The sequence below is a fragment of the Fundulus heteroclitus genome, unplaced genomic scaffold, assembly GCF_011125445.2.
Source record: "Fundulus heteroclitus isolate FHET01 unplaced genomic scaffold, MU-UCD_Fhet_4.1 scaffold_44, whole genome shotgun sequence".
Taxonomy (NCBI): domain Eukaryota; kingdom Metazoa; phylum Chordata; class Actinopteri; order Cyprinodontiformes; family Fundulidae; genus Fundulus; species Fundulus heteroclitus.
This window is the reverse complement of record NW_023396857.1, coordinates 2,586,141-2,613,803: the sequence shown is the minus strand read 5'-3', so window position 1 is coordinate 2,613,803 and position 27,663 is coordinate 2,586,141. Positions and strand designations below refer to the sequence as shown.

General features: G+C 46.0%; 2 protein-coding genes across 3 annotated transcripts; one reads left to right on the top strand and one right to left on the bottom strand.

The window, feature by feature from the left end:
- Window positions 1-157: 157 nt before the first annotated feature.
- On the top strand, window positions 158-19,369 carry clip3 (CAP-GLY domain containing linker protein 3). Of its 2 annotated transcripts, none has more exons than XM_036131576.1 (14): window positions 158-293; window positions 5,932-6,303; window positions 8,282-8,421; window positions 11,082-11,175; window positions 12,642-12,803; window positions 12,892-13,010; window positions 13,099-13,335; window positions 14,566-14,701; window positions 15,020-15,172; window positions 15,250-15,381; window positions 15,465-15,588; window positions 15,677-15,744; window positions 15,866-15,938; window positions 16,262-19,369. In XM_036131576.1, exons 1-14 carry the CDS (start codon window positions 161-163, stop codon window positions 16,314-16,316), a joined length of 1,998 nt encoding a protein of 665 aa, XP_035987469.1. In that variant the 5' UTR covers window positions 158-160; the 3' UTR covers window positions 16,317-19,369. The 2 variants fall into 2 exon arrangements, with proteins under 2 accessions (XP_035987469.1, XP_035987468.1); XM_036131575.1 differs by having other exon boundaries at window positions 14,512-14,701.
- A 724-nt stretch (window positions 19,370-20,093) lies between these two features.
- On the bottom strand, window positions 20,094-22,299 carry dharma. Its single transcript, XM_036131467.1, has 4 exons — window positions 22,127-22,299; window positions 21,918-22,038; window positions 21,569-21,805; window positions 20,094-20,281 (listed from the first exon to the last, which is right to left on the bottom strand). The coding sequence occupies exons 1-4, from the start codon at window positions 22,243-22,245 to the stop codon at window positions 20,153-20,155; spliced, it is 606 nt and encodes a 201-aa protein (XP_035987360.1). The 5' UTR covers window positions 22,246-22,299; the 3' UTR covers window positions 20,094-20,152.
- Window positions 22,300-27,663: the final 5,364 nt, after the last annotated feature.

Genomic DNA, 27,663 nt, shown 5'->3' with positions numbered 1-27,663 from the left:
CGCTGCAGGAATCACAAACTGGGATAAATTAGAGAGAGGCGGTGGAGAGAGGCTGCCGTGAAGCGGAGGAAAGCGCCAGATGCGCAGCGTCAGGTGGGGGCGGGGGATGCGCAGCGTCAGGTGGGGGCGGGGGATGCGCAGCGTCAGGTGGGGGCGGGGGATGCGCAGCGTCAGGTGGGGGCGGGGGATGCGCAGGCAGCGTGAGGAGCGGAGCAGCGTCAGTGTTGTTTCTGCTGAGCATCAGAGAGCATCTTCATCAGCATCTTCAGCATCCTCCAGCGGCTTGTTTTCAGGTAAAACACCAACCTGCCGGCATCTGGACCTCCGCAGCTCGGTCGGGTCCATTCTACCGCTCAGTTTGCGCTGTTAGGTCGTGCGGATGGAGATGATGAGGAGGGGTGATGAAGAAGGAGCTGAAATGGCCCCTTGTTGTCCTGCTGCATCCGCAGCCAGCAGCTCTGACCTCTTTTCCTCTTTTCTGCTCATTTCCAGCAGACCGAGGCGAACATTTGTTCTGCTTCGCTGCTGCGGGTTTTCCAGCGTGTGCGCATGTTATTGTTGCTCTGCGGGCGGTTCTCTCCTCAGTGCGCACATCGAGAAAACCGCAAACTGAGGCGTGTGTGAGTCCGATCTTCTGTTTTTACGGTTCAGGGTCGGTTTAGTGGCGTTGAGCCGGAACACGAAGCGGGTTTAGATGCTTTTCTGTGCGAATCTGCGCCTTTTTCTGCGCCTGTTCTGTTTGGGCTGGCTGTAAGATGGAGGCTGATGGAGGAGGAAGAGGAGGAAGAGGAGGAGGAAGAGGAGGCAATGGCTGCCTCGGCCTCACAACCTGCTCCGTCGCAGCAGTCCTCTAGAATCACTCTAATGTCATCCTTAGATGTTCTTGTTGGGTTCCAGCTGGACCGGTTCCGGTACCGTTTCACAAGCTCAACATGGGCGGATCCAGCAGCGACCCAGTCCGGAGGAGATAAACCCAATTCAATTCAATTCAATTCAATTTATTTATATAGCGCCAAATCATGAAACATGTCATCTCAAGGCACTTTACAAAATCAAGTTCAATCGAGTAGAACCCAGTAGAACCCAGTAGAACCCAGCATACACAGAAGCCTGATGACGCTGATGAGTGTTGTGTGAATCTGTGGTGTTTGTCTTATGGGTCGTGATCAGTCCGGCCATGTTGGTCAGGTCAACAGGCGGCAGGCAGCTGAACACTTCCTGTTGTTTCTACATAATCTGAGGATCTTCAGCCCAGAACCTCCATGTTTGCTCTGGGTTGGAGTCATTTTCACACCCTGGAGGTATTTCTGAGAAGCTGGTGGAGGGATCTAAACAAGAAGGAACTTCCTTCAGTTTATATTTATGATGGATGTTCTCTGGTCCACACAGGGTCAGATTTATACATACAAGCTCAAAATGCACCCATAAATCCAGTGTGAACAGATGTAGCCACAGCTGCGTCTGGTTTCATTCTGGCTGGTGTTGGACCACTGCTTGGTTTCCTGGTAAAAACACCATTTATTAACATATTCCACACATTTTCAATACAGCGGAGGTGAAAGTTCTTAATATTAGCCTGCTTTATCCGTTCCAAACATCATCATCATCATAATAATAATAATAATAATAATAATAATAATAATAATAATGTTTATTCAACTTTACATTCAGATGAAATGTGACATTTAACTTGCCCCTCACGGAGCAGTGGCTCTAAAAAGAGAAAACGTAAATGAATCGCTTCTAATGGTAACAAGTAATTCAGATCAAGAGTTGATCCAATTTATTTCAATGACTTGTTACCATTTGAAGCGATTAGTTTAAGTTGGAGGTGCAGACCACCACTCCCCCGATCCTCAGATGGACGGACCGTCAGGAACGACCCAGGAACCTCAGCCAGTTTAGCATGGCGCACCTGAAACCTGCAGCTGCAGCACTGCCTCACCTGTGAAGCATGGTGGTGGCAGTATCATACTGTGGGCCTGTTTCATTAACCGCATACCTGCAAAGTCTTCAGCGTCACCTCGACTCAGCCGCTAGAAGTTGTACAATGATCCCCAACACCTCCAAGCTGGGCTGCATCGTAGCACAGATTGTAGCACTGTTGCCTTGCAGCAAGGCTCCTGTTCTCCCTGTGCATGCAGGGCTTCTCTCTGGGTACTCTGCCTCCTCCAGCAGTCCAGAAGCTGGACTGCTGGGTGAACTGGAGTCTCATTTTTGCCTTTCAGGGGGAATGCATGTGTGAGATGGTTGTTTTACCAGTTAACCAGCCAGTTTAAATGACCTCCACCATTCCTGCCAAGGCCATCGGTCAAACTTATTCAGAGCTTTTGTGGATCAGAGGAACTTGTGTATCGTATGCATTCATGATGAACACCTAAACACCGCAAAGCCCTGAAGCTGAGCGCTGCAGCGGACAGAACATTTCCAGGATCAGGGAATTATTTCTAGACATTTCTGGTAAAAGTTGATGTTTTCCTGCGAAGGTCTGATCAAAGTTTGTGTCCCGTTTGATCTGATTCCAGCCGTGGACCCTCTGAGCTCTGTTACAGGCTTCTGTCTTCTCTGGGACTCTGAGGCTGTTCACATATAGAAACATGTAAATCAAGGAAACTGACGGATGTTTTTACTCCGGCAGAATCAGGTTTAACTCAAACTCTGATCAGATCACAGCCCAGACAGCAGCAAACGTCCCAGCGTCTCCTTTAAAGCATCCCTGGCTTCACATTTCATCCGCCGTCATCCAGGCTGAGTCATGCTTTAGACACAGAGACCGACCAGAACCAACGCTAAGCAGGCTGGACGGGGGGTTTATTCTCAGTCCTTTTGCTTTTATTCTGGGAACATGAACAGCTCCAGTCTCCAGGCGCAACATGCCTGCCTCCCGCCTCTACAACCCTGAGGAACACGCGTGTCGTCTGTGTTTGCTGCCTCCTGCAGACGCGTCCTCTGACCCGACGTCTGATGCAACAAACCGCCGCTCAGATTCAGGAGCTGCTGCTGGTGTGGATGGAGACGTCGCTCCATCCACACCAGCAGCAGCTCCGTCTCCTCTGACCTGCAGGGTGCACTGCAAAAACTCAACTAAAAATAAGTACAATTCTCTGGAAGCTAGTGCATTTGTCCTTGATTTTGGCAGGTAAATAAGATTATCTGCCAATGGAATGAGTATTTTGACCCCTAAAATAAGATAATTAGGCATACTGCACTTGAAATAAGATGATGGAGATGAGTTGTTCCTATTTTAAGTGCAGAAATCTTATTCCATTGGCAAATCATCTTATTTACCTGCTCAAATCAAGGATAAATACAATAATTTCAAGAAAAGTTTAGTTATTCTTATTTCCGTTTTTACAGTGTCGTCTCCTCTGACCTGCAGGGTCGTCTCCTCAATATTAATCTCATCTCACCAAATTATATTCACCCAGGATTTCACTGGCTTGTCCCAATGTTTTGTAAAACCTTTAAAGGAGCTTCAACCAGCTGTTTCTTCAGCAGTGGAGTGTTGCGCAGTGACTAAATGGCTTATTTGGGTCGTGGAACAGCTGCTGATTGTAGGCGTTTCTGAGGCTGGGAGTGGTTTTTAGCTCTGGGGCAACTCTTCAGAAATCCTGTCTGCTGCTGGTGGACCGTGAGACCAAAGTCTTTCCCCGCCCAGCAGGGGGCGCTCTGGAACATCCAGCGATTAAGTGATATTTCAGTCCCATCAGCATGTTCTGCAGCTGTGAAGGTCTTAAAAGAGCTCTTTCTGTTCCTCTGATACGCGAGTAAAGAGGAAGCATTTCTGACCTTCACTGGGTCTGGGTTGTTTCCAGAACGCTGCCAGATGTCAGCCCGGTTCTGTGTTTTCTACATGTCCAGTACTAATAGCCTGACAATCATTGTTTCAGAGCAGGAAGACCACCAGGGAAATGAATGTTTCATCGTCAGTACTTATCGGTGTAATTCAGTTAAAGCGTAAAGTTCCTGCTGGTTGGCCTCTGGGCAGACTGAGCAGAAGATGGACGGCTGGGTGATGGAGGGAGCGGCTGCTGAAAGGATTTCAGCTTCTGGTCTGCTGCCTAAAGTGGAGAGCAGATAGAATCCAGTCCGGTCTGTCGACACGATGATGGACGGCGCCAGTCCGACACTCAGAGACACACCAGCTGTTTCTTCTTCTTCTCTCTCTGCAAACACAACCTAAACATGACGACAGACAACAGAGAGCGGTGCTGAACCTCCAGAACCAGCTGCTTTAGAACCACAGAACTGGTTCAGAATCTGACGACGAAGAGTGAAACAAACATCACAGAAAAACTGGATTTTAACTGCAACTCACTGATTCTTTTGGATTCATGTAGTCTGGACCAGACTTGGTTGGAGAGACGGGATCATTTTTGAGTCTGGAACACTTTTGGGGGGGGGGGGGGGGGGGGTGTTATGGTCCACTCAGCAACTACAAGGCACTCAAAACAAACCATCATCCCTCCACCACCATACTTGGAAGGAGGTCTGAGCTATTTGTGCTGATCTGCTGTGCTTAGGTTCCTCCACCATGGTCGACAGCCAGACCAGAAGATGAGGTTCATGTTGGCCAAAAGCCCAGAGCACCTTCATCCTCACCTTCATCCTCACCTTCATCCTCACCTTCATCCTCACCTTCATCCTCACCTTCATCCTCACCGTTATCCTCACCGTTATCCTCACCTTCATCCTCACCGTTATCCTCACCTTCATCCTCACCTTCATCCTCACCGTTCATCCTCACCGTTATCCTCACCTTCATCCTCACCTTCATCCTCACCTTCATCCTCACCATCGCAGCATCTCCTGCATGACTTCTCCAGGTTTCCTCTCAGCAGTAGCTGCTGCCCTTCTCATCAGCTTTGACTGAAAGCTCAACCTGACTAGAACTTTCTCGCCTGCCTGCTGGGCTTCTTCTCTAGAGAACCTCTGAGGAAACAGAAGCGCTGCATTATAATGAAATTCACATTCTGATATTTTAAAGCAGGTTTATCTTTTTTCTGGGTGCTAAATAAAATGTCACTTAACATAAAAAAAACAAGTTATATATTTTTTTGGTTATAAGTTTGATATGTTTAAACCTCCAATGAAAATTGATAATACTTCGATTAATAATGTTAGATCTGCTCGTTTCCTTGGTGTTATTCTAGATGATTCTTTATCCTGGAAACACCACATTAGTGCCAGAAGTACAAAACTAGCCAAAGTGGTCGGTATACTGGGAAAAATCCACCACCTGATTAACAAAAAAGTTGCAATTATGTTATATTATTCAATGTTATATCTATATATTAATTACTGTAATGTTGCTTGGGCTAGCACCCACCAACTAAACTGGAATCTGTTTTTGGACTTCAGAAGTGAGCTTTAAGGCTAATATTCTGTGTAAATCGTAGACACTCCTCACAACCACTGTTTGCTCAACTTCAAATAGCTTTATTCATTTATAGCTCTATAAAAAAGTTACTTCCTCAGCACTTTTGTAATATTTTTACTTTTAATTATGAATTTCACCAGTATCCAACTCGTAGTAGTTGTCTTATCAGACCTCCACAGTTTAAACACAGTTTAGTGTATTATAGAGGGTCAAAGATATGGATCATTGACAGATCTTTCTAAAGAACAATTTAAACGCAGAGTAAAATTGCTGCTACCTAGTTGTCTGAATTTTCCATATGGTATTTGTGGTCTAAATTATATTTTAAACTGTTTTATATATTGAAATGTTGTTGTTTTTGAAATATATTTGTTATTATGGAGACGGCCACTCATTAGGCCCCTTGAGGGGTTTTCAGCAGTTATCCATCACATATTCTTCTTTTTTAGTGAAACATGGTTCTGTTTTTATGTTTTGTTGTGAAAATAAATCAAATCAAAATAAAATAAAATAAAAAATGTTTGTGATCTCTGTGTCTGATCCTCTGACAGGCCCAGCTGCAGCATCCTTCATCATGACTAAAGAGGAAAACGTGCAGGAACTGGAGAAGGAGAGGCACGACCACGAGGAGCAGGAGGAGGCGCGCGTTCAGAGGGAGGAGGATGAGGAGCTGACCGAGGAAGAGGAGGAGGAATATGAGCTGGAGGAGGAGAGGGCAGAGGTAGAGAACGAGGAGGAGAACGAGCCGGAGGAGGAGCGGGAGGAGCAGGAGGAGCAGGAGGAAGAGGAGGAGGAGGAGGATCCCACTGCAGAACCAGCGACCGAGCCGCTCTCTGTTTCTGAGTTTCAGAGTCCGGTTCAGGAAGCGCCCCGCCGGGCCATGGTGCACCCGTCGGCCCAGGCGCCGCTGCCCAAAGACTACGGTGGGTCGTACCACCTGAACACCTCAAGATTTATTATTTAAACCTTTTCATTTTGGCTCAGCTCAATGGCAATATTAAACACCTTAAGATTTATTATCTAAACCTTTTTATTTTGGCTCAGGAGCTCAATGGCAATAAAGTTCTGATTAGGGCTAGGTGATCTAAAAAAACAGCATATGGATAAAATAGAAATCATATTGACAAATAATCATCAACACATTCAAAACACATATTTTTAGTGCAGCCCTGGACATTTTATGCTGATGCTTAATTATCTATTTTTAGATAGAAACACAGAATCAAACTCAACCCTTAATTCAACCAAGTTTTTACCAAAACTTAAAAAAGAAAAAAAAGAAAGAAAGAAAAAAGAACGTGTGCTCTCTGAACCCTTTATGGGGGCGGGGCTTGGTTCCTGCATCTGTGTTGTGATTGGCTGGGAGGATGTAATGATGCAATATTTACCTACATGACTAGAATAGAAAACGAAGGATAATATATTCTATAGAACTTTTTATTGACCCTTTTTTTATTGTTAATGATTTATCGCCCAGCTCTAGTTGTGCTTACAGGTTTGTTTTAGACTGTGATCCCGTCTAACTGGGACTAGATGGGTTTAGCTTTAAAGCCACAAACAGAGAGAAATGTTCCAGAAATCATCAATCCTGTTTTTAGGAACATCAGTTCAGTGCAGAAGAGTCTGGTGGACCGGTCCAAGTTAATCAGCCCCTCGTTTAGGAGGTTTTGGTCCACAGCAGGTGGAGAGCAGAAAAGCAGCTTTGATGGTTAATGATGGAGCAGAATCACAGCAGAGAGGACCAAAAACAGCCTTTGGTTCCGTTTAGCTGCTATGATCCGGGTTCTGGTTCCGTTTAGCTGCTATGATCCGGGTTCTGGTTCCAATTAGCTGCTATGATCCGGGTTCTGGTTCCGTTTAGCTGCTATGATCCGGGTTCTGGTTCCGTTTAGCTGCTATGATCCGGGTTCTGGTTCCGTTTAGCTGCTATGATCCGGGTTCTGGTTCCAATTAGCTGCTATGATCCGGGTTCTGGTTCCGTTTAGCTGCTATGATCCGGGTTCTGGTTCCGTTTAGCTGCTATGATCCGGGTTCTGGTTCCGTTTAGCTGCTATGATCCGGGTTCTGGTTCCGTTTAGCTGCTATGATCCGGGTTTTGGTTCCGTTTAGCTGCTATGATCCGGGTTTTGGTTCCGTTTAGCTGCTATGATCCGGGTTCTGCTTCCGTTTAGCTGCTATGATCCGGGTTTTGGTTCCGTTTAGCTGCTATGATCCGGGTTCTGGTTCCGATTAGCTGCTATGATCCGGGTTCTGGTTCCGTTTAGCTGCTATGATCCGGGTTTTGGTTCCGTTTAGCTGCTATGATCCGGGTTCTGGTTCCGATTAGCTGCTATGATCCGGGTTCTGGTTCCGTTTAGCTGCTATGATCCGGGTTTTGGTTCCGTTTAGCTGCTATGATCCGGGTTTTGGTTCCGTTTAGCTGCTATGATCTGGGTTCTGGTTCCGATTAGCTGCTATGATCCGGGTTCTGGTTCCGTTTAGCTGCTATGAATTGGGTTCTGGTTCCGTTTAGCTGCTATGATCCGGGTTCTGGTTCCGTTTAGCTGCTATGATCCGGGTTCTGGTTCCGTTTAGCTGCTATGATCCGGGTTCTGGTTCCGTTTAGCTGCTATGATCCGGGTTCTGGTTCCGTTTAGCTGCTATGATCCGGGTTTTGGTTCCGTTTAGCTGCTATGATCCGGGTTCTGGTTCCGTTTAGCTGCTATGATCCGGGTTCTGGTCTGCAGGGGCTCCTGAGGTTTCTCTCCAGATGTTTTGGTATCTCAGTGAAAGGAGATTGGTGGAAAGAGAAGTGCGGGGATCCCTTTGCTCATCCTTTCTGTTGCGTCCTGATCGCTCTGCTGATCATCCAGAGGTTAACTCTCCAGAGGTTGCTGTTAACTCTGATGTTTCCACCTGCAGCGTTCACCTTCTTCGACCCCAACGACCCGGCGTGTCAGGAGATCCTCACAGATCCTCGCACCACCATCCCAGAGCTCTTCGCCATTGTCCGTCAGTGGGTCCCGCAGGTGCAGCACAAGATCGACGTCATTGGAAACGAGGTGAGAAACGTTCAGAGATCCACTTTATCAGGACTTTAACATCAGTCCTTTAATCCTGGAAATGTTCTCCAGGTTCTAGAAGGTCCACTTTGTCTTCAGATGGAGGTTCAGGTGTGAGTCCATCACTACTCCCAGGTTTCAGGCCTGATCAGTGGTTCCTAGCTGAAGCAGCTGAAGCTGTGAGCTAACTCTGGACCTCTCCTCTATTGGTCCAGAAATTATTCCTTCAGTTTAGTTTTTATTCAGTTAAAGAACATTTAGTCTCCTCCTGCATTGATTTCCTCTATTTCCTCAGAGGCTGAACTGGTTCATAGTCACCTGGTGACATGGTGATGTAGAGCTGTGTGTCGTCTACATAGTGATGGTAGCTGATGATGTTTATGATCTGAGCTAGAGGAGCATGTAGATCTAGAACAGGAGGAACCCAGGATGGAACCTTGGAGAACCCCACATGTGATTTATGTCGTCTCTGATGTAAAGTTACCTGCTGACACTAAAAGTCCTTTAAGTAGATTTAAACCAGTGGAGAGCTGTACCAGAGAGGCCGACCCAGTTCTCCAGATGTTCTACCAGGATGGAGTGATCCACAGTATCAATGCTGCACTGAGGTCCATCAGAACCAGCACTGAGGTCCACCAGAACCAGCACTGAGGTTCTGAGGTCCATCAGAACCAGCACTGAGGTTCTGATGTCCAACAGAACCAGCACTGAGGTCCAATAGAACCAGCACTGAGGTTCTGATGTCCAACAGAACCAGCACTGAGGTCCAATAGAACCAGCACTGAGGTTCTGAGGTCCATCAGAACCAGCACTGAGGTCCAACAGAACCAGCACCTTGATCAGGGCGGTCTCTGTACTGTGGTGAGGAAACCTGACTGGAGAACATCAAAGCTGCTGGTCGTTGTTAAGAAGGTGTTTAATTGTTGAAACTCAGATTTTTCTATAATCTACTGATAAAGGAGGTTTGAGATGGACCTGAAGTTCTGGAGGAGAAGTTTGTCTAAATTGTTCTTTTTCAGCAGTGGTTTGATAATTGCTGTTTTTAGGGACTGGAGGAAAACTCCTGACAGAAGGACAGAACCAGCTGATCAGGCTGTGAGAGCCTCAGAGAAATGTCTGCAGACTGAGAGACGTGAGCAGAATAGAGAGCAGCTCAACGCCATTCAGACGCTGCAGTGACTCAGCAAGAGGCCGATTCAGGCGAGAGAGGAAAGGGCGTCCTGGAGCGGCCGGTCACATGACCCGGTCACATGACCCAGTCACATGACTCAGAACCAGGAATAATCAGACGGGATGTAAATCATCTGAACAAACATGTTTTAAACAGAAACAACATTTTCATTCTTCCTCGGTTCTCTCTGTCCTGCAGCTGCTGCAACCTCAGATTAAAGTATTCACACATTTGTTTCTGTTCCAACATGCAGCACAGGTTCATCTTTATTCACCACCCTGAGTCAGAACTCTGTAGAACCTCCTCAGCTGCAGGACTTCTGGGCTCTGAACGTCTGCAGATGAAACTTCTCTATAAAACATCTCCAGCTCAGTCAGGCTGGGTGGAGAACATCTGAGAACTTCAGCTTTCTAGCCACAGATCCTCAGTTGGATGCAGGTCTGGACTTTGACTAGGCCGTTCTAACCCATGAATCTGATCTGATCTAAACAAACGCTTTGGGATCCCCCAGAATTACTTGGAGGATGTAAATATTTCTGGCATCAGAGGAAGATGATGGACGGATAGATGCAAGGATGGATGGATGGGTTTGGTGGGAAAACTGATTCATCAACATGATTCCATCAAGTTCCAGCACTTTACTGAGAACCAGAGCAGACACAAAGTAATCACACCCCTGGCTCCTTCCTCCTTCTCTCACTGCTATATCAACTGATCAGAGCAGACGTAACACAAACATCTGAAACCAAACATTTAGTCTCACACAGGAAACACACCAGCGTTGACCTTGTTTTAACCAGGATGGAGTGAAACTGTCCTCTCCCTGAGTCCAGCTGATCACATGTTTCCAAGAAGATGGGTCAGAGGTGATTTTGCTTTAATGATCCCTCTGCTTTGATTGTTTACCTTAGATGAGGTAATCTAAGCATTATAGTCATATTAGTCTATTCTCAATAGCAGCCCACTAAGGTCTTCTACTGCTCCTCCTCGTCTCCTCCTCGTCTCCTCCTCGTCTCCTCCAGCCTGCAGCGCTGCAGCATCTTCTCACAGCAAGCGAGGCGCCAGCTCCTCACAGAGTGATCTGCCAGATAACGGGAAAACGCTTTTGGCTGCAGATTATTTTTCCTTAAGTGCTCGTGTCTCACCCAGTGTGTCATTGAAAAAAGCGCCACCAGCTCCTGTTTGCATATTTATTATTTTATTCTGAGGGGCGGTGCTCCAGTGTGCCCCCTTGTGGCGCCGGGCCTGTAGGAGACGTTAACGGCAGGTTGAATCTTCCCCAATGAGAAAAAACACAACTTTTCTGAAAGGAAATAAAAACGCTGCAGCCTGCAGGTGATGCTGTGTTAATAATTCAGTTTAGCATAACACCTTCAGTCTGACCAGTGAGGCGGAGCAGAGATCAGCTGACCTGTCCTCTGATGAAGCCAGCCTCAGTTTTCACCACATGGACGTGTGAATGATCTCCAGCTCTGTGTTTGTCTCTCAGATCCTGAAGCGTGGTTGCCACGTGAACGACCGCGACGGTTTGACCGACATGACGCTGCTTCACTACAGCTGCAAGGCCGGAGCGCACGGAGTCGGTGAGCATCGCTCCTGCTTTAGACCGTCAGGCGTTCTCTCTGTGAGCGCGGAGGAATTGCTGCTAGAGACCCAGAGGGGCGTGAAAATGAAGCTGAGGAAGAGTCTGTTAGAGTTTCAGGAAGAGGAACAGAGGAAGGATCAGAGATTCAGGTCAGGAATTCACCTCCAGCCACTAACTACCATCATCTGCTCTCAGACAGATTCAGGGCTTCAAATCAAACAGAGCAACCGTGAAATAAATGTGTTCATGTTGGTGTAGCACATTTCAGTACAAAGACACCAAGTGCTTTATATAATTAAAATATAGGAAAATAAAAACAATTAAAGCAAGCTGGAATAAAATGTAGAACAATTTAAGCAAAATAAAACATGGGAAAATGGAAACTAAAAGCAAATATTAAAAACAGTTGGACTACAAACTAGTTAACAGTTTAACTAGAAGAGTCAAAGGCAATCCTGAACAAATGTGTTTTAATTTGGATGTATAAGCCTAATGATTCAGTAAATGTTCTCATCATCAGACACTAACCACCCACTGATCTGTGAGACACGGCGGTGGTGGTGTCATGATGCGGGATTATCCTGCTGCCACTCACAGCAGGCCTGGTTACTTTGGCCAAAACGATTCTGAGCTGCAGAAGCGAAACTTCATGGAAAACAAACCTCACCTGTAAAAAAAATCTTATATTTTACAAGAGAAATTAACACCTGAGTTTGTTTTCCTTGTGTAATCGTTGCATTCTGAGTTATAACACGTCAACCTTGCCCTGGAGAAAGACCAACAGTATCTGCAGCTTGATGGGAGGAGCCTCCAGAAATAGAAGTGAGTGCCATGCAGCTCCTCCAGAGAACTGTAGTATCTGCATGTCTGTTCTGGAGCATTTCTGCTCTGGAGCATTCTGCTCTGGAGCATCTCTGCTCTGGAGCGTTTCTGCTCTGGAGCATGTCTGTCCACCACAGACGCCTCCTGCTGTGTTTTAGCAGACAGCATTCACAGCTGCAGGTAGTTACATCCACATGGTGGATTTCAGGAAACCTACAGGTAAAGAAACGTTCCCACCTCTTCTCAGGGAGCCTAGCACCTATCGCCGTTAAAGCGTGGCCCTCTCTTAAAGTGACAGTACAGCATTAACGCTACACAGCATGAAACCCTCAAAACATAACGTAGAGGAAGAGTTCAGTGTTAATCAGCCTTTGGTGAATTTTAAACACATTAGAACCAGAAATCAAAGTGTGTTTTCTGTAATTGTTACACTTCCTAGATGGACTTTTTCAAATGCTCAGACTTTAAACCGTATTTCTGCAGAAAAAACAGTTTCTTCAGAAAGTCACCGATGAGTTTTCAGGTCGGTCCAGGTCGGCGTCTGTGGGGCCCTGCTGTGACGGGGGACGGCAGGGTGCTGTGGGGGTGGTGGGGGGGGTGCAGACCCACAGCAGCTCTTACCTTCATCCCGGCTGTGTGCAGGCGACCCGGCGGCGGCGCTGCGCCTCACCAGTCAGCTGATCTCGCTGGGCGCCGACGTGAGTCTGCGGAGCCGGTGGACCAACATGAACGCTCTGCACTACGCCGCCTACTTTGACGTCCCAGAACTGATCCGGGTGCTGCTCAAAGGCACCAAACCCAGAGGTGTGTGAGCTCCAGCCTGATGCTGATTGGCTGCAGAGCCCAGGTGGACTCCAGCAGACGAGCTCAGCTGCTTCTTCTTTCTCCTCAGTGCTGAACTCCACCTGCAGCGACTTCCACTACGGCACGGCTCTGCACATCGCTGCCTCCAACCTGTGTCTGAGCGCCGTCAAATGCCTGCTGGAGCACGGAGCCAACCCCTCCGTCAGGGTAAACCCAAACTTACCTTCTGTCTGGAAGCGACCTGTAAACGGGCCGTCAGCCTGTTGCTGTGAGAGCTTTGGGTTTGTGTCTGCAGAACGATAAGGGCCAGGTTCCTGCTGAGGTGGTTCCTGACCCCATGGACATGAGCCTGGACAAAGCTGAGGCGGCCATGGTGGCCAAAGACCTGAAGCAGCTGCTTCTGGACGCCGTGCCTCTGAGCTGCAACCTCCCAAAGGCCACCCTGCCCAACTACGACAACATCCCTGGGAACCTGATGCTGGCGGCGCTGGGGCTGAAGCTGGGAGAGCGGGTGGTCCTCGATGACATGAAGGTACTCACTGGACAGCGCTTTGCTGCTGGAACCAGCAGGTCCAGGTCCTGCTGGTTCCTGAACCTCCAGGACCTGCAGGAACCAGAAGGTCCAGGTCCTGCTGGTTCCTGAACCTCCAGGACCTGCTGGTTCCTGTCACCATGGCACCATCATCAGATCACGTGATCATTATGAATGAGCTACAACAGCGCCTCCTAGTGTCAGTGCGTCTTTACAGCAGATTAAACTTTTACATTTATTTTCTTTCTGATGCTCTCAACAGTTTCTTTGAAGCATCTGGAAAGTTGTCAGATTAACGTCTTTGGAAACGGATCTGTAGAACGGTTAAATTCAGCTTTGATAAAAATATGAAAGAAAACCTGAATAATGAAGAAATGCAGAATAAAGAGGGATGGATGGATGGATGGATGGATGGATGGATGGATGGATGGATAAACAGACGGATGGATGGATGGATGGATGGATGGATGGATGGATGGATGGATGGATAAACAGATGGATGGATGGATGGATGGATGGATGGATGGATGGATGGACAGATGGATGGATGGGTGGGTGGATGGATGGATGAACAGATGGATGGATGGATGGACAGATGGATGGATGAACAGATGGATGGATGGATGGATAAACAGATGGATGGATGGATGGATGGATAAACGGATGGATAAACGGATGGATGGATGGATAAACAGATGGATGAACAGATGGATAGATGGATGGATGGATGAACAGATGGATGGATGAACAGATGGATGGATGGATGGATGGATAAACGGATGGATAAACGGATGGATGGATAAACGGATGGATGGATGGATAAACAGATGGATGGATGGATGGATGGATGAACAGACTGATGGATGGATGGATGGATGAACAGATGGATGGATGAACAGATGGATGGATGGATGGATGGATAAATGGATGGATAAACGGATGGATGGATAAACGGATGGATGGATGGATAAACAGATGGATGGATGGATGGATGGATGAACAGACTGATGGATGGATGGATGGATGAACAGATGGATGGATGAACGGATGGATGAACGGATGGATGGATTCATGCGGTGTTTTCCGCCACATGGAGCTGAAGGTGTCGTGGCTGTAACTGTAATCTGGAGCGGAACCAGAAGAACTCTGAATGTTCTGACTTGCTGCCGTGTGTAGCTGATGTCCGCTGACCTCAGAGCCATTGCAGAACCTGTCCTCCGTCCGTCTCAGAGTGGAACCCTGAGGTTCTGTGGAACCACGGAGTTCGCCAGCGGTCAGTGGGTCGGCGTGGAGCTGGACGAGCCGGAGGGGAAGAACGACGGCAGCGTGGGCGGAGTCCGCTACTTCATCTGTCCTCCTAAACTGGGTGAGCTGCGGCGCTGCTGGACCCGGTTCTGCTGGACTGGTTCTGCTGGACCCGGTTCTGCTGGACCCGGGTCTGCTGGACCGGTTCTGCTGGACCCGGTTCTGCTGGAGCCGGTTCTGCTGGACCTGGTTCTGCTGGACCCGGTTCTGCTGGACCTGGTTCTGCTGGACCCGGTTCTGCTGGACCCGGTTCTGCTGGACCTGGTTCTGCTGGACCCGGTTCTGCTGGAGCCGGTTCTGCTGGAGCCGGTTCTGCTGGAGCCGGTTCTGCTGTCCAACAGCCTTCTTGTCTTCATCGTCTTTGTGTTTGGACCTGCAGGCATTTTTGCTCCAGTGTCAAAGATTTCCAAGGCTGTGGACCAGACTCCGTCCTCCGTCACCTCCACCCCCAGAACTCCCCGCATGGACCTGGCCTCCCGCCTGGCCGGCAGAACCAAGAAGGAGAAGAAGGAGAAGAAGGAGAAGGAGAAAGGTAAGGCAGCTGGAATTCTGGCTGGGTTCTGCAGGTTCTGGTCTGACGGAGGTGACTGGTGTTGTTGGTGTCTTCAGCCCAGAGGAAGAAGACGTCTGTGGCCAGTCTGGACCCAGACGGAACCGGCGTGGAGGTGGGAGACCAGGTTCTGGTGGCCGGTCAGAAACTCGGCATCGTTCGCTTCTACGGCAAGACGGACTTTGCTCCAGGTGTGTGCTGGTGGTTCTGTAGGATCCGGTAGCCGGGTTGTTTCTGTGTTCTGACAGGATGTTCTGACCCGGTGTCCCTGCAGGGTTCTGGTTCGGCGTGGAACTGGATCAGCCCACCGGGAAACACGACGGCTCGGTGTTCGGGGTCCGCTACTTCAACTGTCTGCCCAAATATGGAGTGTTTGCTCCGCCCTCCCGTGTCCAGAGGTACCGGCGGGCAGAACCGGGCTCTACCTGACGGGTTTGCTGATGAACGGGCAGCAGACTGACGGTTTGGGTTTTGTTGGTTCTGCAGGATCGGCGGACCCAAAGAAGGCTCCCAGAACGACAGCTCCATGGTGAAGAAGGTCCACCAGGTCTCCAGTAAGTTTCCACCACTGCTTTCATTGACCTGTTCAGGTCATCAGAACAATGAAAGTTCTGCCCCAGCTCAACCGGGCCCAGTGTTAGCCAACAGAACCTCTGTGTGTCCGTCTCCCTGCAGTGTCGCAGCCCAAGAGGAACTTCCACACCATGCGATCTCCTAAAGACCTGACCTCTGAGAGCTCCATATCCAGGTGAGACCTTCTGCTTCAGCTCCAACCTCATGGTGCTGCTCACCTCACCTATGTTGTCCAGAACCAGAACCAGAACCATCACGCTCTGATCCAGACTGGGATCAGATAAAACGGCTCCTCCGTCCCGTTATGGGTCAGGCTCTGCCACCACAGAGCTCGTGGTTCCCCTGAAGGGTTTGTTGGTTTTCTGAGGGCTGTGCAGATGTTCGGGTCACACCAACGATGGGAAGGTTCTGAGCAGCGCCTCTGTTCTACGGGCCGGTTCTGGGTGAGATCTACCAGAATCAGTGACTGACAGGCTGTCCTCTGTCCACCTGCTGCAGGTTGCTGTTCTGCTGCTGGTTCCCATGGATGCTTCGCGCTGAGATGCAGTCCTAACCACGCCCTGCCCACCGTTCCCTCCACCGGACGGACCTCTCGGCTCTACTTTCTCTCCATCGTTCTGTCTGAACTCCTCGTGGTGACGCTCTCCCAGCCCGAGTCCTCCTAATTTAGCCGTTCTATAGCAACATATAGTGCCTTGTATCTGAAACGTCCTGCATTCCTTCAATTCACTGAGTCCAGCTCTGAAGGAGCAGAGAGCTCTGAAACCCGTCCTCTCCCTCTGGCGCCCCCTACTGGTCCGGGGTGCTCAGTTCTCCCCTCTGTCTCGTGGTTTTGTTTGGCTGCAGCCGGCTTCAGGTCTGAGTGGGTTGAGTCCAGAAACGTTCTCTGCACCTGCGGATCTCTTTGATCCGACACCAGAACCGGTGGGGGTGCGCTCCGGTTGTTTGGTGAGAAAGTCGGACCCGCCGCTGGCTGCTGGCTCCTTGCAGTGAGATCCAGAATTTGATTTCTAATGATATTTGAACACAGTTCGTGCATCAGTCAGGTGTCTCCTGCTTTAATATCTGACGAGGAAACAGGGTTAATCATCTCCACATTTTTACATCATGTCAGTCACAACTTTTAGGTTTTAGACAAATAATGTCAGCAAAATCTTCTTCAACAAACCTACAAAGTTTCCGTTAGTTTGCGTGACGGTTTGGCAGCTGATCATCAGAAAATGATTCCATGATCAGTTTCTTATCAGATGAAAACTCTTTGAAACTGACGTTATTTTAGGTCTAGAACTTATAGATGGTTGTTTAATAACCCAAAATAATTTCACAATCCTTAAACTACTTCTGAAAATAAACGTTATTTACCGTAATTAATCATTTCGTTTCTAGCTTGTCTCAGTTTATCAGTTTCCAAAGATCCGAAAGCTTTCATGTCCTCGTTTAGGAGAATCTTTCCAAGGAGTCCATGATTTTCCTTCTTCTCTCATCCCTCCTTCATTCTTCTTCTTTTCTCAGGCTTCTTCTGCTTTTGAATATCTGAGCATGTGCTGCTAACACAAACAGGAACAGTTAGCCTTCATGTGAGCTAATTGTTGGAAACCTCTCTGGTGTGAAGCTGAAATCAGTGATCCGCTCCGTGTGGAGACGGTTCCTATGATCCAGGTTAAAAACCCAAACCGGGACAAAGCCAGCTCCCCGGCTGAGGTGTCCATCCAGAAAATGGAGAATCCGTCACCTCTGATCCATCGGCGTTGCTTTGAACGTTAGATCAACGTTAGATCCGTCACCTTTCATTCCTGCCCATTTTCAGATTTAAGGACCTATTTATCTAAAACTGGAGCTGCTGTAGAATAAAACTCTGGAAACCCTGAAAGTGCAGAACTGATGGATTAAAGCAAATAAGCCGATAAATAACACAGTTCTCTCTGGAATGCTTTATTTTAGTTCTGGTTTGTTCAACACTTCCATTCTCTTAATGTCCTTTAATGACTTAATGATAATACTTAAAAATCGTAAAAGTGTTTGTTTTATAAATATCTATCAGTAATGTTAAATGATGTGTGCTTCGTGCTTCTCAGCCTCACTGAGGGCAAACATTGTGGCTGCTGCTGCACTGCTGTACAGAACTTTTCTGTTTGTGCAATAAGCTCCAACAGTTGGCTGATATAATCTGCAGCGGTTCTGCTCATCACAGGAACCTGATGAGGTTCCAGGCAGACTGGACCTTATCTGACCCAATCAGCTTTGGGTCCATGGATACAAACGTTCTGTACGTACCTGCAGAGCAGCTGCTTTTCAGCGTTTACACACAAACTGAATAAACATTAATTCAACCAGAACTTTTGCAGATTTCCCCTGAAACCTTTTTCCTGCATGATTAAAACTTAAAGTTGTGACCTTTTTCTGCCTAGAAAAGAAAGTTTACAGCCTGTCTCAGATCTCATGATATGCAGATGACTCCCTGCTATACCTTCCTGCTCTTTTTGGTTCTCTCAGTCAACCCCAGAGCTTAACAACACAAAGTTAATCCACACAATGCTAATTTCTCCTGTTCATATTTCACACTCTGTTTTGCCACAGTGCAGCTTTTGTTGCTCGCTGTGTAAAACGCTGATGGGATCTGCTAACTTCATCTCAGCTAAGCGTCACCTTTTGTGGGCCACAGTGATGGTGGAAGTTTGTCTTTGTACAGTAAACGTAAAGTTACAGTACGGTCAACGTGTCCCAGTGAAGCCACTTCACTGTCAACTTTGTAAACGTGGAGTTTTCCCTGGTTTGGCCGCCAGGTGTCACTATAATCTCAATTTAATCTAAGATCTTTGCATAACTGTTTTTTTTTTTATTATTTGTTGCTTATAACAGGCTCTGCCTCTGGTTCAAACTGGTTCAGTTCTGCAAATTTAAACTGTAAACTTTGCATTCCTGCAGTCTAGTTTTAAAATACTTCTTTGTCCTCTTCAGCAGAATTAACTTTATTGAGTCCGTTTAGTTATATGGTGTAATTACAGCAGAGACTGTTAATGTCCCGTCTCTGAATCCGTTGCTCGTTCAACGGATTCATTTTAACAGCAAACAGGTTCATTTTTATCCAGATATTAAAAGAAAATGATGGTAGTTGAAAAAACACGTAAAATCTCTGAAAACATTGAAAACCGAGTCAGCAGGAAAGTAAAGTATTAATTATTCTGTGGTTGCTGGCTAGAACCGTCAGAATCTCTGGTTCTGTCCTGGAAGTAACCAAGCAGTGGTTGTTTCATTATGAACAAGTCTTAATGATCTACAGTATATAGCCTATATTTTGATAACTTCACTAAGTGTACCTTTTGTTTTTGTATCTTTTAAAATGATTTGACTACTTATGAGCTCGGGTACAGCCTGTGTGAGTGGGTCGGTCCTGTTTGGTAGAACCTGTCAGTTCCTGATGCTGAAACAGGAGGAAGACGAGGAATCCTGACAGATAAACTCACTGCATGCTCTCCGTCTGTAACCTTCTCCTCAGTATTTTCTGATTGTCGGGTTTTCAGTCTGTGTCTTCTCCTCATCAGCATGAAAATGCTTCAGATATTGTTAACTATCAATATAATAAAGAATTTGATGTTTTTGCATTTTCTATGTCTGCTGGTCTTGGTTTGTAATCAGATTACTGTTCAGGACAAAAACTGCTGTTGTTGGTTTACGGAACGGGACAAAAGACTCAGAGATGAAGATCAGACTCAAAGTAAAACCCAGAGCTGTAAAGACGGAGGACGGTTCTGGTTCTGTTACCGCTGGACGTTTACAGAATAAGTCAGAGGATGGATGGATGGATGGATGATGGATGGATGATGGATGGATGGATGGATGAATGATGGATGGATGATGGATGGATGGATGGATGGATGGATGGATGGATGGATGAATGGATGGATGGATGGATGGAGTTTAATAAAAGCAGAAATCATATTTTCTCTGAATATCAAAATTTATTCTCAGGAAATCAATAAAGTCCAAAGTTTGTGTTCATGTATAAAGTTCTTTATAATAAATTATCCAGTTCAAAAGTGGAAATCTGTCCTTAAACATCTGCTGGTGGGCCAACAAGGACCAGGACCCAGACCAGGACCCAGACCAGGACCCAGACCAGGACCCGGACCCACTGGACCAGGACCCGGACCAGGACCAGGACCAGGACCCAGACCCAGACCAGGACCCACTGGACCAGGACCCAGACCAGGACCAGGACCCACTGGACCAGGACCCAGACCAGGACCCACTGGACCAGGACCCAGACCAGGACCCAGACCCGGACCCGGACCCACTGGACCCCCAGCAGCAGCTGCAGGAAGACGTCCAGCGGTGAAGCCGCCCTGCTGAAGTGCCCCTGAGCAGCAGCAGGTGGGTCGGCGCTGGGCCTCAGGGGGAGGAGCTGTAGGTCTTCTTCTCTGACGACGCTGCGGCGGCGCTCGGTGACGGACACGGCGATCTGACCTTTGACCCGCTGCGCTGCCTCTTCCTCCGGGCCCGGCGGTTCTTAAACCAAACCTGGAGACAAAGCATGGATGAAGCTTCAGGTGAGGTGGAACAAAGCGATGGTGGTTCTGGATGAAGAAGCTCTTCATCATACAAACAGTTCTGAATACAAGAACTATGTTCTCTGTAGGTTCTGGACCCGCGGTTCTGGAATCTACGTTCCTGTTTCCCTCTGAAAAGGTTTTAATCAACACTAAATGTTCCAGATATTCTCTGGACCTAAGAACCACATCTGATGGTTCTCCCACTGAAATCAGAGGAACCTGAGCAGACCGAAGGTTCTGGGTTGGATCCAACCCAGAACCTTCAGATCCTTTAATTCTTCAGGAAGTCTGGAGAACTTTGAAATAGAGACAATTTGGCCTTTTTGGAGAAGTGAAAGAAAACCAAACTGGATCTGCTGCAGGTTCTAAGTTTTTATTTTCAATCATCTTTAATCGCTGCTGCTTTTCACACATTCAGCATCAGATCAGAACCAGAAATACTTTAATAATCCCAGAGGGGAATTATTTAAGGCTTAGGGTCAGCATAGCTGTGATGAGACGACCTGGAAATGTTTGGTAAGAAAATATGATTTTTTTTTATGTATCAGAAATGATGCTTGAAGCTTTGAAATGATGCCAATACAAAGAGAAAAGTTAATCAACAAGTAGAATATTTTCTTCTTTGCTTAACCTACAAATTTAGCTGTTAGCTTAACTATTACCAAAGAATCCAGACCAGCCATGCTAGATAACCTGTGTTAGAGTTTAATGTACCGTTCTGTTTTCTATTAAATGGACAGCTGGGTCAATGACGGTGACAGAAGAAAGCCGTTTATTTTCATCTATTTAATGCATTTAACACAAGGAAAGCATTTTGTGTTCACCTGCTTTGTTAAAACACAAATAGGCTAAAATGTTTGTATTATCTGTTTTCAGCTGAGGTTAAATCACATCTTTTGCCATTTTCTCTACAAGTTTGAATTTAGATGAAACTGATGTTTTTAATGTGATTTTTAATGCTTTTCTTGCTAATGAAAGTGATCTTAATTCCTCAAAAATGCTGGATTGGTAAATTAACATGATTACTAAAATAACAGCCAACATAAGACTGGGACAACCAGTGTTGGTTGTTCCTGGTGAACTTTTTTATTTAGTTAATAACAGAATGAGATCCGGAAAAATAAGTCAATTGTTTCATTAACTTGGACTTTATGCTTCGTCCCGATATAAAAATAATCTATTTAGACCAAAATTTATTTTAGAAACTTGTAAAACTGACAGCATTCCCCAGAGTCCCCCCGGACCAGAGACTCACCCGGACGGTCTCCTCGCTCAGCCCGGTGTTCCGGGCCAGCTGGGCCCGGGCCTCCGTGGCCGGGTAGTCGGTGATGTGGAACAGCGCCTCCAGCTCTCTGCTCTGGCTGTCGGTGAACACCGTCCTCATCCGGGCCTTCTGGTACCCGCTGTGGGCCGCATCAGAACCGCCTGCGGACAAAGACGCAACAAACATGGAACAGTTAACTTTAAACGTTATAAATAACGTTAATAATAACTTTAAACGTTATTAATAACGTTAATAATAACTTTAAACGTTATTAATAACGTTAATAATAACTTTAAACGTCGGTAGCCCTAAGAACTGGTCCGGGGAGGTTCTGACCCACCTTCAGGAGCTGGAGCCCAATGTGCGCAGAAGCTGACCTCTGCATGGTGATGATGGTGGTGATGGTGGTGCTGCGGGGCTCTGCACGCACAGAACCCGTCTCCGAAGCACAGTCCCCGGTACTGCAGACAGGCCGGCACCGGGAACGGCGCCGGAACCGCGAAGGGGATGAGCGCAGAAGCCCAGGGCCTGGCTGGCTCTGGGCCGAACCCGCCCGGGACCCCCCGCTGGCCTCCGTCCGGCTCCGGCTCCGGCTGCGGCGGTCTGCGGCCCAGCTGCGGGGAAAGGATGCGCTTGATGCTGAAGTCCGACACTCTGCTGCCGTCCATGTTCTGCTCCAGGTGAGCCGCAGGTTCTGGCGGTCCGGTTTTAAGCGGAGGGGCCTCCACGCGTACCTGGGGCCCCTGGAGGCGTTAATGAGGCCGTTTGATGTTCCGAGTTCAGTCAGACTTCAGAGGAGGTCTGGACTTTGATGAGACCAGAACCACCTGATGATTCAGGTTCTGGACCCATTCAGGTGTGAACAGCTTCTTTTAACACTTGATGGGGTTTAGTGGAATTATTATTTGATCTTTAATTAGATGTTTACAACAGAAACTAATAAGAGAAACTCGGGATCGTTCCAGAGACATTTTTGACTACGTTTTATTTTACAGCATCTTAGTTTGGACCGTGGAGCTAAAACAACACATTTTAATATCAGACCTGCTTGTACCCGTTTTATAATAACACCAATTTGATGAATGACTGGATGTTGTGTAATGAGCTTTATCATAAAGGACCGAAAAGGAGGAAAAAATAATAATTATATTACTGATGCATAAAGTTGACATGGAGGTAAAACTTGCAAAGTTTTAAAAGTTGCTCATAAAAGAGAAGAATGGCCTTTCTTACAAAAATGTCAGCGTCTAAGCTCCATATTTATAATATAATATAATACAATCTGATAATCTAATATAGTAATATAGTATAACATATGTATAATATAATATAATAAAATATAATATAATTTAATCTGATATAATCTAATATAGTAATATAGTATAACATATGTATAATATAATATAATATAATATGATATAATCTAATGTAGTAATATAGCATAACATATTTATAATATAATATAATTTAATCTGATATAATCTAATATAGTAATATAGTATAACATATTTATAATATAATATAATATAATAAAATATGATATAATTTAATCTGATATAATGTAATATAGTAATATAGTATAACAGATGTATAATATAATATAATATAATATAATATAATATAATGTAGTAATATAGCATAACATATTTATAATATAATATAATATAATAAAATATAATATAATTTAATCTGATATAATCTAATATAGTAATATAGTATAACATATTTATAATATAATATAATATGATATAATCTAATATAGTAATATAGTATGCCATATTTATAATGTAATATAATATAATATATAATACAATCTGATAATCTAATATAGTAATATAGTATAACATATTTATAATATAATATAATATAATATGATAATCTAATATAATATGATATATTGTAATATAATATAAAACAGATCGTGGGGGGGGGGTGTTCTTTGTTCTCATTTTAGTTTTATGAGGTTATTGGTAGTTTTTAAAACTTTGAACGCCTGGTGTGTCTGCAGTGATTCTTCGCAGCCTACAGAGGGCGACAAACTCCAGGAAATGCGCGCGCAGCTCCGGTCTGTCACGCGCCAGTTAAAAGACCACATCTGAAGGACCACGTGGTCTCTCCTGGGAAAGTTTAAAGATGAAAACAGCCTTTTGTCTTTTCGGCAGGTTCTTTCTTTCCTCTGGACTCTTTAAAGCAGGACGTTTCTCACCTTTCAGGTCCTACTGCGCATGCTCAGTCTGAATCACATGCAGCAGAGCTCCTTTCTCTTTGATTCATTATTAATTGTTAGAAGTTGATGTAGATGAAGTCTTCTTGGATCTTTGAATAATCCTCTGTGATGTGAAGTGAGCTCAATCTGACCTCTGATCACTGACCAATCAGGGATCAGTCAGGGACCAATCAGGGACCAATCACTGACCAATCAGGGCCAAACCAGCAGCTGTATTTGAACTTCCTCTGATCTGATCCATCAATCAAGAGAAACTGCAGCAGAACCGTTCCAGCCGTTCACACCTGCTGGTTTTTACCTGCTGACAGTCAGGAATCAAAGAGCACCTTCCTCAGATGGGTCACCTCTGGGCAGGATGATCCTTCAGTGAACAGACACGGTTTAAAACTGCATATGTTTAGATTATGTTAAACTTTTATTACATTTATGAAAACATAGCTAAACCATCTCCATAAGGACCAGTTAAAATCCAAATAATCTGATTTTTTCTTAGTCTGAAGGAGGAGATCTTCCTGTTCTCTGCATTTATCTGAACAACGGCTGTTTCAGACCTTTTCAGTTTATTTTCCATCTGAACTCGTCTCAGTTCCAGGACCAAAGCAGTTTCTGCTGACTCTGTTGTTTTTACCCCTGTAGGTCATTTTTTCTTAACGCGGTGGTCTGCTCAGCAGGTTTTTAAGGTGGACGTCTGCTGGTCAACGTTTCACGCCTTCCTGACCAGCTCTGTGTGTAAATCTCTGCTGTTTGAATTAGTCTAGAAGTCCCAGCAGAGTTCTGCCTGCAGGAAGATGTGGAGAGACATTTACCTGTCTGTCTCTGGATGTTCTTCGTCCATCAGGAGGACTAATTTAGTCTGAAATAGTGGTGAATTATTCAGTTTAATCCACTTTCATTTCTAAACTTCCTGCTGTTGAAATGGGATCAGCCTCCAGGTTCCTCAGGTTCCTCAGGTTCCCGTGGTTTTATGGTTCCCGTGGTTCCTGAGGTTCCTGAGGTTCCTGAGGTTCTGTGGTTCCGTGAGTGAGGGCCATCATCTCTGCTCTGGTCTGGTCCAAAGACGTGGGTCCAGAAGTCTGGAACTTTGGACTGTGGAGAAATGACCAGACTGGAACTGGAAGAAGTTTATCTGGCTACAAGTTTTGTAGGGATTGTCCAAATAAACATTGATTACTAAAATAACCAATTTATTACATAAAGAAACCTTTTTCCTGTAATCTAGCATCTATAATACATCAAATCTCTAAACATGTATTTTCCTCTTAATTGATGTTGGAGACTTCATGTTTACTGTGAATTCACAGGAAGGGACTCTTTTAAACATTTTAAACATTCTGATCGTGTTTCTGTCAGAGAAGATGAAAGTCAGGCAGAGATGGAGGAGTGGAGGGGGGGGGGGGGGCTGATGCAGCTCTGGAGGAGGATCACAGGTTTTTAGGGTTTAGACGCCATGGGCGGATCCTCATGTCTGAGATTCTGCTCTCCACCGGATCCCTTTGCTTCTCTTGCAGTAGATCTTATGATCCATGGTAAGTTTGGCCTGCAGGGGGCAGAGCAGACAGACAGCCGGTAAAAACCATTATGTAATGTCTCCTTCTCCCCCCTCTGTCTTTTTTTCATCCACTTGTCTGTCTCTCCATCTCTTCTTAATGAGACATGGCCTGTTTTATCTTTCCTTTTTTAACCTCCTGGTTCTCTCCTTGCAGTCAGAGCAGATAGAGGAAGCACTCACGGCCATCAGTCCGACCTTCACGGCACCACGCTGGGCCCTGACACCCTGAGGTGCTACACAAGTCCTCCTCTGAACAAGCTGATCCCTCTGCAGGTGCTCTACATCTAACTGGGCTCTGCAGGATTTGGTTTGCTGCTGAGATCTCAGACACGTCCTCTGATGAATCAAACGCTCCCTCAGGTGAGCGATGAATGGAGCTAAACAGGCTTTAACAGCTCTTTTCAAACAAAAACACAACAAACAAGAATTATTTAAAGGAATCTAGAATATTTTGGGGACGATTCTGAAACTCCTCATCAACTTTCTCCAACGCGTTGGCTCCACGGAGCCAGAGAATACTCAGAAAACCCAACACAGTATTTATATGTTTTTATATAAGGAAAGACAATAATGCACACAGTGAAATGGACATTATGTGGCAAGACATTTTAGCACATAAGAAGCAACAAGGGAAAGACCAACAGCCAAACAGCTCAGGGTCGTGGCTGCTTAATGTTCCTCAGCGGGGGAAACCAAACCCAGCGAGCAAAGATGAAGAGATGATCTAATGTTCCGCCATTTTAACAGCTCACTTTGAAACTTTCAAAGCAATTTAGTTTAACATTTTAATCTTGATTTCAAAGCTGCATCACATGAGTGTCACAACAACACGTGCAGTTAAAGCCAAGATATCCAGACCTGGTTTTAACGACTTTATAAAGATTAAATAGCAAAAGAAGCTGCATCTCAATCAGTCAGAATACAATTAAAACAGATTAAAAAAGTTAAAGTAACTCAGAATCTTTTCACGCAGAGGGATTCTGTTCAAGCATTTATTTCTGCTAATGTTGACGGCTGTCGTGGTTTCTGCACACTTCAGGATAGAAACAGAACAAGGAATAAAATAAAACAAAAAACAGACAAAACAAAAAGGAAGCATCAAAAGAACAAATATAACATTGGCATAAAAATGGCCACATAATATAGAGGAACTCTATATTCTGCTGGTTTCTGTTGTAAATATCTGAACATACAGCTGCTGAATGTGTGCAGGGAGACGTTCCCTCAGCAGCACAATCCTCTCAAGACTTCAGTTCTCTGTGTTGCTCATCAACCTTTCAGTTTTTCCTTCCACTCAACTTTCCAGTAACTGTTTGGACACTGCTGGCTGTCAGCAGAAAGCTTTTTTAGCCACAACCTTTTCTGGGTCACCTTCCTTGTGGAGGCCGCTGGTGTCAGCCGGACGGAGCAGAACATCGCTGGAATAGGGTTCCTTTTTATCGGTGGATGTCATTTTATCAGTGGTACGTTGTAAATAAGCAGAAGTAAAGGCTGTAGATATGTTGCTAACATAGCAGCCGTGGAGCTGCCTGGCTCCACATGAACCTCCTCAGGTGTTCAGGCTGCTATGGACCAGCAGGCGGTTCTGCTCCGTCTCAGGAACACGGCCAGCAGTAACATCAGGGACGACAGCAGCAGAACGTCTGACCCGGTTTGTCGTCTCTCTGCTGCCGGCGTGTCGGATGAAAGCGGCGAACGCTCCCCCCCCGCCGCCGCTGAAAAGGTGGCAGCTGATATCAGAGGAAAGGTCAGGAAACGCTCTCAGACACAGACGATGGAGTCAGGAGGAGAGCAGGGAGATGATTGGTCAGGTGGAGAGCATGTGCTCTGATTGGCTGCTTTGTGTCACAACAGGAGCAGTGATTGGTCACCAGGCTGACAGGTGACAGGTCAGTGCGGTGTTGTGGTTAGCATGAAACAGGTTAGCATGAAACAGGTTAGCATGAAACAGGTTAGCATAAAACAGGTTAGCATGAAACAGGTTAGCATGAAACAGGTTAGCATGAAACAGGTTAGCATAAAACAGGTTAGCATGAAACAGGTTAGCATGAAACAGGTTAGCATAAAACAGGTTAGCATGAAACAGGTTAGCATGGCAGAACATCAACGTTCTGCTGGTTGAAGAACTTCTTAATGAAGAACATCAAGCAGACCGCTTTGAGCCTCCCTGGACTCGATTCAGTGAACCCAACAGAACATCTGAGGCCCAGACTTTCATCGGACCAGCAGCTCACCTCAGAACCCGACCCAGTCCAATCGGTCCAATATGGCCGCCAGCTGGGAGCTGGTAAATCCCACCAGGAGGTGTTC